This window comes from Poecile atricapillus, chromosome 2 (genome assembly GCF_030490865.1).
Source record: "Poecile atricapillus isolate bPoeAtr1 chromosome 2, bPoeAtr1.hap1, whole genome shotgun sequence".
NCBI lineage: Eukaryota > Metazoa > Chordata > Aves > Passeriformes > Paridae > Poecile > Poecile atricapillus.
The window spans coordinates 104,884,911-104,897,840 of record NC_081250.1 but is presented as its reverse complement, the minus strand read 5'-3'; the positions used below and the strand labels follow the sequence as shown (position 1 = coordinate 104,897,840).

The window sequence follows — 12,930 nt, the reverse complement described above, 5'->3', positions numbered from 1 at the left end:
CCCGCCTCGCTGACCTACAGCCGGACACGCAGCCCAGCACAGGGGTCACCCATCCCGGAGCGAACCTCCGGCCCCGCAGAGCAGCCGACACCGTGTCCTTGGTTCACTGACGTGACTCACCAGCTGCCCTCCCCCCTCGCACATCCCCCCTTCGGCATGTAACAGCTGCTTTATCTCCCGCTGTAATTACGCCGCATAAAAATAGTTACGAGGTACTTGGGGAGGGCTTGCTGCTAAAACGCTGTTGCTTCCCTTGTGCAGTGAATGCGGATTTGCGCGGACGCCCGCGCCGCCGGGGTGTGTAGGGTGGTGGGGAGGGAATGATCCCTGCTCTGCCATAGGAATCCATGATTTCATCAGCCGCTTCAGGAGCCTGCTGCTCACCCCCCCCCCCCCCCGCGCCTGCCCGGCCGGGAACAGCCCCGCACGTGCCGGTGCGGGAGTGACACAAACACGCTCCCGTGGAATAAGTGCCCGCCGCACCCGCACGCCAGGCGGCTCCGCGGCCAGCCGGCTTCTTTTGCCTTCCACGCCGAAACCCTCACCCGTCACACTTCAGACCGCGTCTGGGCTTTCAGCACTTTTATTTTTTGTTGGTTTTTTTGTTGGGTTTTTTTTTGCACCTGGTTTTGTCAGGGGGGCGGCGGGGGAGCGTCAGGAGCCGCCGCCAAGGCCGCCTGTGCCCGGGGAGGGCTCTCCACCTCGCCAGGGAAGCTGGAGCGAGCTGCTTGGCGGGTGTCACGTTTCCCATCCCGGAGGAAAAGAAACTGTTGCTGCTGCAGAGCGTGCTCGCCCGACAGGGATGAGTCAAGCTGTGAGACTTCTCTCTTTTACAGCTGCGATCATGTGCCGCAGCAAAATCTACCGGGCTGGGGAGGGGGAGGGAGTCGAGGGGGAGAAAAACAACCTTTTACGAACTGATGTAAAAATAACCGCAGAAACGGGGCTCGCCTTCCCCGCGGGGGTGGGTGGGGGTGTGTGTGGCCAGCGCCGGCCAGGCGGGGCTCCTTCAGCATCACAGGGGATGGGGGGAGCAGCCCCCGCCGACCGGGCCCGCTCGGCAGGCGGGAGGGGGGCGCCGGGCTTTGGAGGGCTCCTTTCCTTCCCCTGCCGTACGCACTCTCCTTTCTTCTCCTCTATTCACGCGAAGGAGTGGGTGGTTCGTCCGGCAGCAACAGGAGGAGGCTAGTCAAGGGCAGCTGTCAAAATCTCCCCCCCCGCCTCTTCCTTCTCCTCCTTCCAGTTTAATGATCAAACGTCTGCCTGGAAGAAAGGCGAGGGAGCGGGAGGCACGGAGAGCTCCCCCCGCCGCTGCTGTTGTGTGTGCATGAGCGAGCGGGTACTGGCGGACACCCCCCCCGTTCCGGCCGGTCCCTCCCCTCCCGTCTGACAGAGCCTCAACACCCGGGAGGGGAGGGAGGAGAGAGGAGGAGGAGGCAGAGGCAGCCGCCGCGAGTGCCAGTGCAGCGCACGGTTACTCTCCCGTACTCACTGCGGGGAGGTGGGGGAGGGCGGGCGCTGTGTACCTTTCTCTCCCGTGCCTTTCCTCACTTTAACAGGCCGGGGCCAATCGCCAGCAGAAGGGAACAAAGGGAAGGGGGGAGGGAAGCCCACCCCGGCCGCACCAAAAAGCCCCCGGGGGAGGCAGAGCCCTGCGGCTCCCGCTGACAGCAGCGCGACCGCGGATCGGGCGCCTGGCTCCACGGCGGTGTTCCTTCTTTCTTCATCGACCTTCTCCTCCTCGCCGAACCTAAAGGGGGAAAGCAGCGTCCGGCGAAGGGAGAGAAACTTGGGTCTGTGCGTGGGGTGTCCGGCGATCGGCTCGGTCCTCGCGATCAAGATGAAAAGTAAAAAAGGTAGTTGTGATGGGGTGCCGGGACAAAGCGGGGTGCCCCGCGCCCCCACTTGGGGTGGAAAGGGGAAAGGGGGGCTGTCGCTAAGCCAGCCGGAGTCCCTTTGCTTTCTCGGCCTTTTGTCCCCCGTACCCCCCCCCTACACCCCCTGGCCTGTATCCCGTGGAAGATTGCAGTGGATGCTTAGCTCCCAGACAAAACATACGGGGCTGTTGTTTGGAGGCGGCCGCCTCTGCGCCGCTGGCTCCCTGTCAAAAACATGTCCAGCCGTTCGCCTCGTGTCCTCCGCCAACTTTTGTTCTCGCCCCCTCCGTCGAGTCTCTTCCCCCTGCCCTCCCGCAAAACACTTTTTCAGCGCTTTTCCGCCCCGAGCCCCACCGTCCCCGCGAGGGGGACGAGGGTGCGGGTGGTTTTCCCAACTTGGGGCGAGGGAAGCGAGGCCGTCCGGCAACTCTTTGTTCGCGGGGACGGCAGCGTGGGGCTTGAGGCGTGTGGGGGGGCATCGGCGGGAGGGCTTCAAACCCCTCCGCGCTCTCTTTCAGCCTTGTTCTGCTGAAAGTTGAAGCCTTTTCTATCCCTTTTATCTCTTAAAGCAGGGGGACGAAACACAAAGTACAAAAGTTTTGACGCAGGGCTGAAAGGAGGAAGACTGTCGTCCCCCCCGCCCCCTGTAACCACAGGGCTGTTTGAGTTTTCTTTGTGTCCACTTCCAAACAAACTTTACAGTTAGAGGATCGTTACTCATCGCGCTCGTGGTGCTTTAAGTGCCTTCAGATTAGCGCTTGGCCACAAAGGCGAGGAACGTGCTTTCGGATCTAAGGCTCCTGCGCTGTCTGTGAAGAAGTTCATAGCAAAGCAGTGTCTGTTCAGTTGCGATTTGCCAGTCGGCGGTGTGGCCGGAGAGTGTTTTGCATTCAAAGACCATTAAATGCTCCGAAGTGGAGGGTTGGAGGGGAGCAGTGCGCATGTTCAGTACTCCAGAGTTGTGCTGTTTTCCCCCTACTATGCATTCCTGCGGCTCTGTAGTAAAGCAGCCTCTCTCATTGTTAATACCCTTGGAGCAATTAATGCATATGTAGTTCGTGAAATCATTGGGCTGCTGCAGACATGGTGTGTACTAATATGGTTCGTAGCCCTCGTGAGAAGTTTTTTTTGGACGTGTCTCTGGGCTAAGAGGAGCGCACACAAAGGGGACTGAGCCACAAAGGCGAAGTTTAGAGAGCAGGCAGGGTGGTGTTGGGGATCGCGGCGTCCCGCGGGAGCCGAGTGGGGCCAGGTCCCAGGCACAGCCGAGCGCAGCCCCCCGTGCCCAGAGACAGCGGCAGCGCTGGCTTTTAAATGTTTCACGCGTCTTAGGTAGGTCGAGATTCTTCACCCTCTATTGGAAGCAGTTTGTGGTTTGTTTCCCCCCGCTCTTTTATAGTTTCGCTGAATTAATTTAGCCCAGTTATTTTTAGGACATTCCTATGCTGCCTATTTGCACAGCAGTGGTGAGCTGGTTTCCTGTCTGCTGTTGCTTCCATTGTTCAGACTTCTCTCCCCGAGGGCAGCTGCTGGTTGGTGAAATACCAAACTCCCTGCACTTTCAACTGTTGTTCTTGCCACCCCCGAAATAAATGCGTGTGGAAAACGCTGACGTAGTTTCTAGGTATGCATGTGTAGGGCTTTGTGTGTAAGAGTGTGTGTAAGCTCTGCTTTGAGGATTGCAAATCCTGGGCTGAAACAATGGAAACAATGAAAGGTGACAGGCGAGAGGGAGAACTTTTGAGAGAGGCCATGGGCCTGGGGTTTGCGTGGCACAAATTAAAAGGTGAGGAGACAAAGGGGGAAACTTTTTAAAAAGATGTTAGTGCTAGGGTGCCTTTGTTTTAATAAAGGTTGGGCTTGTACTTATTTGTGACCTCCTGGCATTTGAAGCTCATTCAAGAAGTTTCAAAGAGTGACTTTGTTACAGATTTCTTGCTTGCACTCCTAAAAAAATCCCGTTTAGAGGAAAAAAAAAGTATAGTACAGCCAAGTCTAGTTGCTTTAGAAGTAATAAAAGTGCAAGCTGTAAAGTACAGAGGAAAACAATTAGGCTGGTTCCTCAATTATGAAACTCACTCAGAGGAAAGAAGGTGGTGTGTTTTTTTTTTTTTTTACTGTGGAAATTCCCTTCTGTATCCTTGTAATTTTTTTCTGCTTATGAATAATTTGAAACTAATGTAATTTTGCTGTTGATTTTTAAATTTGCATTACATTTTAGTTAAATTTTTTGGTACGTGTGTTGAGTTTTAATTTTTTTGTGTGTGTGATGCTGTGTTTTTGTTGGTTAGTTTTGTTGAGGGTTTTTTGTTTTTGTGTTTTGTTTTTAAGCTAGCAGACTGGATTTAAACCTCAGGACTCTTCTATGGATAGTTTCATTTACTAGTGACATGATAACAATCACACGGAACCTACTTGGCTTGTTAATTAGCTGATTTAGAACACAGTCTCAAAAAGGCACAGGCATGTGCTCAAGTTTATACTTGTGAAGAATCTAACTGAACTTGGTTACAACAGGATCGGGGACTTAGATAGGAACTTGTTCTGTTTATCAGTTCTCATAAAAAAAAATCTCACTTAAGAAATTCAGAGAATCCTAAGGGGTGGAAGGTTTTCTTTAAGGTGATTTTTTTCCATCCCCTCTGGAGGGCAGAGATTGTTCCTTGTGGTATACTTTGTCCTCTTTTGAATAACAATTGGCTTCTGCCACTTCCTCTGTGAAGCTCTTCCTCGACACAATGGGATAGTTGTTGTTTTTTTTTTTTTTTTGTGCCTTTTTTTCCCCCTCATAGCCTACATTTTTCATTTGTTTAACTTCCATCTTATTTGTCTCAGCCACTCTAAATACTATGTCCTCCCCCTCAAAGTATTTCAGCATACCTGTTGAAGTGGCAGTAGTTTGTTTTGAAATCAGCTTTAGTCATCACTGTACTTTTACTCAAGTTGTTTCAAGCTGTTAAGTTTGGGTGTTGAGCCCAGACTCCAGATCCTAGGTGTAATCTTCCCTGAGCTGATTACGGGGAGGACCTGTAAAGTCTTTGGGCTGTGATACAATGCACCAGTGCATTCAATCACATGTATGACTTCAGCTGGGAGGCCAGGAGGATAAAGTAATTTATAAAGAAGGGATGCTGATCATGTAGTCCTTAGGTCATTAACAGCATAGACTACTCTTTTAAGTGGTGATGTGCAAGTGAAGGACTGGGATTTTGTGTTGTTTCTCTCTGCAAATGAACTTGTGCTGCTTTGATTTTAGTTCTATAAAAGCAGAGTTTTTTGTTTAGATTAAATGTCTTTAGGAGGAGACATAAAATAGCCTGGCCCTAGCCTGCTTTTAATACAAAATAAATTAGTAGGTCAGCTGGGGCTACTCATCGTGTCCACAGGCCTTTATTCTGGGTGTAAATAACAGTAAGCCAATGGTCCAGTCATGGAGCGTGGCCAGGAGCCTTTTCAGTTGGGCCCTGTTAAAACAGGAAACCAGCAGCGAATAGGCTGATTACTAACAAGACGGAAAAACAAAGCTGGGTTGTAATCAGCAGGAATGCTTTAATGAAAACAGAGCCTTGACAGCAACAATGTGGCTCCTGCTCTAGTAAGAAATATCAGCTGGGGTAGTGCGAGATTTCTAGCCATGGCTTCCTGTTGCTGCTAGCTCTGTACTGCCCCGGAGAGATTTGCCACGAGTTCAGAGGGCTGATCAGCTATTTAAATGAGCTCATTTAAACGGGCAGAAGTCGTACTACACTGGGTTTCCTGCTTAACCAAAACCTGCTTTGTGTCACTAACTTACTGTGTCAATTAATATGACACGCTAAGCCAGCGGGTCAAAGGGCTGGTGACTCATTTCTTGCTAGGTAGGTTACGGTTAGTCAGATGGCAACTTTTACTTTAGCAAAAGATCTTGTTTGAAAAGGGAGAAACGTTTTTATACTGTCTGCAAGCCAGCAGTATCTTGTCACTTTTTTTTTTCAGCTAAAGAAAAAGCAACAGTTGTAGGAGTGGTTTTGCTGTTAAGTCAGTTTTCTGAAATTCAGAAAGGTGTCCATGGAGTCTTTTAGATGTGTGGTAGATCCTGGAAAGGTCACCTCAGATTGGGTGGTGTGTGTCTGGAGTACTTTTTGTTATGCCATGTAAATACTGCTTGCAAACCATTAGACATCTAACTTTTTCATAGTAGTTTCTCCTTCCCTCTTGTTTCCAGCCCTCGCTGATTGCCTCTCCCTCTTTTCCAAGGCCTTGCTTTACTGCCCATTATATTTAAAAACAAACAAAAAACCCAACCCAGTGAAGTGCTGCAACAGTTCTGGTTTCTGACAAACAAGAAAAGCACACTTCAAAACATTGTCTGAATAGCATGGGCTAGTTTTAGCTAGTTTTAAATTCAATTTAAAAGGGCTGAGCTGCTTTGCAGAGCTGTCCTGTTGTCTCTGCAGGATCTTTGTTCCCAAAGTGTTCCTCATGGCTTCAGGAGCCCACAGTGCAAGGCATGTTCCCAGGTCAGGTTGCAAGCGTGACAGTGCTTTCCATGAAGCCATGACAAAGTGGTTTGTTTGGAATCATTGTAAAGCAAACTTCTGAGATACATTCTACATGAATTAAGAACCTGTTTACTTAATTTGGAGTTTATCTTGTGTTGGTTATTTAAATATTGTCCTATTGTTCCTGTTCCATGACTGGATAATTTATGTAGCTAATCATCAGATGAAAAATTTGGTATGTCAGTTTAGTGTTTGTCAGTAACATAAATCAGCAATTGGGAGAATGAAAACAATACCAAGTAAGTTAGTGAAGTAACTATGCCAGACAGATTGCAGATTGATCATGCTGTTGGGAATGCTTGCAAATGCTTTGTGTATCAAAACTGTGCATTTCAAATTGGACAACTTAAACTAAATTTAAGGATGTTGGAGCTATTCATAAATAGGGGAAGGAAAGAATAATTTACCATGTCAGCTTTGGCTGAAGTTTGGAAGTGTGAGGAAAGGTCCTTCTCTGTTTCTCTCCCTACCCTCCTGCCAAGTATTACAGAAAACTTGCACGTGGATGCCTTCTGTCTTTCTTTGTGTGGTGGTGTGGGGCTTTGGTGGCTGGTTGGTTGGCTTTTATAAAGGTCATTGCTTCCTTTCGTGCTTTACTTATGGATATAACATATTTTTATATAGTTTAATATTTTCAAAGGTATACTTGTTGTTTAGGGCTTACTTTATTTCCTTAAATAGAATTTTTAAATTACAGTTGGTTGGCCACTGAAGATTTTACTTTTGACATTTAGTTGGCTTTACTATTAGTTTTAGTGTTACAAAGTGAGCAAGTTTCTTCCTTTCCACCCCCTCAACCCCAATTTAAGTTCAAAAGACAAAAAGATTAAGGGCTTGTTTTCCTTCTATGGTTTCTAAAACTGCTTCTGAAAGCCAGTGTGAGTTCACTTGAAATTAGTATTGATTTGTACTGGTTGAATGTGGGTAGTATCTTATTTGAACTTGTATATAGTTTGTAAGATTCCTGAAGTTTCTGGTGAGTTTAAAGCATGGTTTTCTTCTTTGTGTTTTATGGAGCTAGTGACTTGTGTGTCCTACCAAAGGAGTAGAATTTTAGCCTTCTTAACTATTGAATGCTTGCTCGTTTGATTTACATTCCGTGGCTTCATGTTACTAGTAGTGTGATGTACATATATAAAGAGATAATCAGATTTTGAAATCTGTTCCTTCCTTTGTGTTGGAGGGAGAAGGTATGTAGTCAACTTGTAAATTTGGAGCCCTTCTAGTAAGCACAGCACAGAGCACAAGTTTCCAGGGATAAAAACATGAGATGAAAACTACAAAGTTGAAAAAATAGTCAGGATAAAAACGGGTACATTTAAATGATCATGGTTCTTTGATACAGAATGCAATTAAATGAGAGTCCATTTCCTGAAAAACAGGTGAACTCTTAGGCACTGGTTCTTCCCTTCTTTTGCACTTTTTTCCCTTCAAAAATGAAAATCTCCTTAGGGGTGGTGACAAACATAATTTTCCCCTTTCTTTTTTTCTTCTTCTATTAATGTTTCTGAATAGATATAATTATTTTATAAAATCTACAACCTGTCCTTCTCAGGAGAGAAGCATCAGGATGTTAAGAAATAATTAAACAAGCTACTGCTTGAGTTGGGGTGTTTTAAGTTCCTGCTTGTTGACCTTTTGCCCAGCCATTGGATAGTTATCCTTGAAAAAAAGTGCTGGATGCATACCATAGCAAGCAAACTTGGACAAGATTCTCATTAGATAGAAGCTTTCTGATAACGTGCAGCAGATAAAAGGTTGCCAGGGGAACAAGAAAATGAAGGTTTGCAGAGAAGAATTCCTTTAGGAATGGATCATGGGTGCTTCTTTTTGTTCAGCTGACAGAAAAGCTGCAGCATGACAAGTTAACGCTGCAGGACGAATCTCCCGTACAAGGGGCTGTAACAGTACAGACAGTTAATGTGACATAAAATGTCTGAGCCATGCAGCACCGGAGCCAAGTAGTTAACAGATTTAGGAGGCTGATTGTCCTTGTCCTTGTCAATTGTAGGTGTAGTTGCAATATCAGGCAGTGAAACGGAGGATGATGACACTATGGATGTCCCACTGGATCTTTCCTCATCTGCTGGCTCAGGCAAACGGCGGAGACGTGGCAACCTGCCCAAGGAGTCTGTGCAGATTCTTCGGGACTGGCTCTATGAGCACCGATACAATGCTTATCCTTCAGAGCAAGAGAAAGCGCTGTTATCCCGACAAACACACCTTTCCACACTACAGGTATTTAAAAAAGCAGTTCTCCCTTCTAAAGGAGCTGTTTTTCTGTTTTAATTCAGCTGTGGTCTAGTCACGGATAAAAATGTTTATACTGCATGTGACATTTCCTTTTTTTATTGCAACTCTCCTGCTGATGGCACTCACAAGGAGAGATAGAGACTGATTATGTGTTACAGTGATCTTTGTTTATTGGGAATACAATTATTTTTCTGGGAGAACAGACAGTCATGAATTGGAGCATGCATGCTAATTTTTTGCGGAATTGTGCCCCAAAAGACGTAAAGTGTCTGTACAAGGTAATTTACTGGGAGAAGAAGGTACTTATTTGTCAACAGAGGTTTTATGGTAATAGATGTGCAGGTTAACATGTAACTCTTCCCTTACAAAACGGCAGCTTGAGGCTTGTTCCAGTAGAACATGGACATACATAATTATGTGTATGATTGCCATTAAAATCAGTGGAACAACCTATATGGGTTAAGAGCTACTCAAGGATGTTATTACAGGTATGGTGAGGCCTTTGTGTGATTATTTTGGATTCTTACCCTGGGATGCCACTGGCATCTGTGAGATCCCTTAGATGGATCATTCTCACCTTTTGTGATCATCTTTGGTGGAATAGCTTTTGCCTGTTGCTGCATCCCACGCTGTGGGAAGGTGGCTGCATGAGAGCTTGGGTAAACCGGGGTTTGATTTTGGGAACTGCTAAATAGGGGTCACTCCTGTTGAGTCCCGGGCTTTATTTTTCCATATTAATTCATTAGTGCAAATTTCATAATTGGGTATTGAGTAAAATTTTCTTGATGCAACATTATAAAAAAGAATTCTTTTACGTAGTAAAGAGAAAAAAGACGTTAAACTATAAACTATCCTGTATTGCCCAGGAAACCGGTTGATATTTAAACAAGGACAAACTTAAATGAGGTAATTCATGTTATGTCTGTCGACACAGTCAGTTGAACAAGGAAAATCAGTAACTATTTGTGGGAGGAGTGGCTCTCTTCAGAGAGAAAAGGTTTTCCTGTTGTTAATTAACCTAAGCTAGGGAACAATAGCCAATAGGTTAATGTGTGTGCACAGAGTTAAAAGCTAAACCCCTAGTTTGGACTTCAGATGTCCCGGGGCTTTCTGTAACAAGAGCAGGGAGAGTCGGTGCTGGGACAAGGGAAGGGCCTTTGCCAGGCGTGTCAGAACTTGTCAGTAGGTCTGTATTTTGTTGTGCAGTGAGGGAAACTGCTCGGAGGGGTTCATTAATGTAACCATCCGCTCTAGTGGCACATAATTGGGAATGAATGAAGGTAGAAATTAAGATGTCATTATATTCCCAGGTCTGCAACTGGTTTATCAATGCACGCCGCAGGCTGTTACCTGACATGCTGAGGAAGGATGGCAAAGACCCAAATCAGTTCACTATCTCGCGGCGAGGGACCAAGCTTCCCGAGGGCGGCCTGGTGGAGTCTGCCATCAGCACAAAGAACTACATTCCCCTGCTGGAGGAGACTGCCTTCCTTCCCGCTGCCGCACCTCTCGGCAAGACTGTGTCCTCTTCCAAGCCGGCTTCCCCGGGATCAGTCCTGGCTCGGCCGTCGGTGATTTGCCACACGACTGTGACTGCATTGAAAGATGGCCCTTTCCACTTTTGCCAACCAGCTGATGTAGGCCAGACCACGGACCTGCAGCAGCCCCCGGCTGGCAGCTTCACAGATAACCCCCTCTCCTGCCATGAGGATGCATCCAAACTGGGACCTGGTGCAAACACACAGAGTGGGCTCTTTAACACTCCTCCTCCAACACCACCAGACCTTAACCAGGATTTTAGTGGATTTCAGCTTCTGGTGGATGTTGCACTCAAAAGGGCGGCAGAGATGGAGTTGCAGGCGAAACTTATGGCCTAAATCCCCTTCCTTCTCCTTCCCCGTTTTGTTTTACCAGGCAGGGATCTAACAGCTGTGTGGTTATTGCCACCCACACGATATCAAAAGACTTCACTGCATTATTATTATTTTTTTTTTATTAATCTTATTTGCACAAGGGGATTGCTGAAATGAAGCTTCCTGTCACTGAGATGGTCTTCAGTGGAATACGGTCATTCCAAGAATTACGAACTTAAAGCTACTGTAGAAAGAAAGGATTGTGTGTTTTGTTGGGATTTTTTTTTAATGTTTTCTTTGTAGATTTTTCATAATGTGAGATGTTTCCCAAGATCATGTGATTTGTTTTGTTTCTTTCAGACTGTGCAATATCTAGTAATGATATAGAGTCTTCTTATCATTCCCATGTGGAACAGAATATACCGACACGCTGTCTAAATTTTCAATTTTTTTAACAATACAAACTTTGGATGATCATGCTTTTTTCCCATAATATAATAAAATATTTTCTTTAAAAGTCATGCATGCAGAGTATTTTGTTGAATACAAACTTTGCAGAAAACATGAATTACCCTTGAAATAAATGGAAGTGAGAAATATTTTTGAGCTCATACTGACTTTGTTTGGTTTAGAGAGCCATGCTAGCTGTTGTTGTTAACCAGATGTTTAAAAGAATGCTGAAAAGTGGGCCAGAAGTACCTGATGGTGTTCTGCTATGTTGAAATTCTTTTAAGGGGCCAATGGGAGCTATGTAGGCAATTCTGACTAAATTTCAGAGGGAAACCTTGGGCCCCTCTAAGAGTTCCAGCTCATGGCTACTTGAAATATTTTAAGGCTGGGAAATGTGATGGCTCATGGGGAAGATGTGAAGATAAAAGGAAGAGGCCAGAAGAGGGGCTGGGACAAGTGTTCTTTGCAGATCTTTGTGATGCAGCTCTTAGACATGACTGGTGACAAATTTTGATAGGGGAGGGCAAGGGCTTCTTCCCTTACTTGGACTAGATTGACAAGGTTTTTGCTCAGTAATTCTAGTAGACTGAAATAAAGTAGGCTGTATTGCATTGAAATTTGAGTTCTGGGAGCCAGGTCTTTGTGAGATACTTTAACAGGTGGTTGGCTAAGATTTAGAAGTGATCCCTGTTGTATTGGGGTGTATTTTTGCCAACAGAATCTAAGTTACCTTTCAGAAAAGGACTTTGCCATCAAAATGACTTATTACTGAAAAATGTGAAGACTTGCAGGTCACATTTCAACTTACTTGAATGTCAGTCGCCCACCCTTATCCTTCCAACAACAGTGAAATAAGAGACCTCCAGGGTAAAAAATTGGTTCTGGCTAATCTTTAAAAACAAACCAGTTGTCTGTTTGGGAGATTGGGGGAGGGCTTTAAGGAGCAGAAGAGTTGGTGAATTTAAGGATATCATTATGAGTAGAAAGAAGACTACAATATTTTGACTTCTATTCTGTTTTTGTTGTGGCCTTTATCACTTTCTAGTGTCAAATACTCTGTTTTCTGGAATGCTCTTTGGAATTCTTCTGAACTTGTGCCTTTCTTGAACCTTCATGTTTAAAATCAAAGTGGCAAGCAGTAAACACTGGCTTACTTATGACTGCATCAGTCATCCTAATATACTGTATCAATATAGAATTATTTTTAAAAATAATTTGGAAATAAAGCTGGAAAATAATTTTGAACATAGAGATGGCTGTATGCTCTGTCTTCAGGGAATTGCAGGTGGGTACAGAAGAGCCTTGTGTAGTCAAATACACATTGTATTTGATACTTCTGAGCTATTTTTCCTGGGATACCTATGTATGTATTGTTTGGTTTGTTTTTTTTTTTTAATGACTAACTGTAAAATGGAAGTGTTCTTTTTTGTAACTATGAGGTTTCATGTTGAGGGAAAATTGGTTAATAGTCATGGTTTTGTGGAATAGGTGATTTATCTTAAGGGGTGCTACACACCCAAAGTGGACTGTCATCTTTGATAAATGTTTGGAAGATGCCTTGTCCTTTCCTGTTCTTGCAGGAAGGAACTTTATTGCAACACTCCTTACACCCATGCTTCAAGCACTAGTGAAAGAAAAACAGCCTCACAAATATGTTTGCATTGTTTGATTTGAATTGCTCGACGTTTTCCTCTTTTGTTTCCTTTTTTCAAAGCAGCTTGCTATGCTGTGGGCTAAAGAAAAAGTGGGGCACTGAGATCATTAAAGGGCATTTTCAGAGATATTTACTCTTCATTACTTTATCCTTTAAAATAAAGAATGTCAGCAAGCTTAGAAGAAAAAAACTTTGCTGGTTGAGCTGACCAGTTCTATAATTTCACTATAACAGCTGCAGTACTGAAAATGAGAATAGAATGAGGAAGAAAGCTGTTGCCATTCAGGTTAACAGTTTTCATT

General features: G+C 45.2%; 1 protein-coding gene across 4 annotated transcripts; it reads left to right on the top strand.

The window, feature by feature from the left end:
- Positions 1-490: 490 nt before the first annotated feature.
- TGIF1 (TGFB induced factor homeobox 1) lies at positions 491-12,189 on the top strand. Of its 4 annotated transcripts, XM_058830826.1 has the most exons (4): positions 676-814; positions 1,244-1,856; positions 8,430-8,656; positions 9,982-12,184. In XM_058830826.1, exons 2-4 carry the CDS (start codon positions 1,841-1,843, stop codon positions 10,546-10,548), a joined length of 810 nt encoding a protein of 269 aa, XP_058686809.1. In that variant the 5' UTR covers positions 676-814; positions 1,244-1,840; the 3' UTR covers positions 10,549-12,184. The 4 variants fall into 4 exon arrangements, with proteins under 4 accessions (XP_058686810.1, XP_058686809.1, XP_058686807.1 ...); XM_058830827.1 differs by lacking the exon at positions 1,244-1,856 and having other exon boundaries at positions 491-814; positions 9,982-12,187; XM_058830824.1 differs by lacking the exon at positions 676-814 and having other exon boundaries at positions 997-1,856.
- The last annotated feature ends 741 nt before the right edge of the window (positions 12,190-12,930 follow it).

What these genes read in the sequence shown, in the direction of transcription:
- TGIF1 (XM_058830828.1), top strand. Translation starts at nt 3,579, where the DNA reads ATGGAAACAATGAAAGGTGACAGGCGAGAGGGAGAACTTTTGAGAGAG. An exon ending in TGCGTGGCACAAATTAAAAG is followed by an intron (nt 3,664 to 8,429) that starts GTGAGGAGACAA and finishes TGTCAATTGTAG; the next exon opens with GTGTAGTTGCAATATCAGGC. An exon ending in CACACCTTTCCACACTACAG is followed by an intron (nt 8,657 to 9,981) that starts GTATTTAAAAAA and finishes TTATATTCCCAG; the next exon opens with GTCTGCAACTGGTTTATCAA.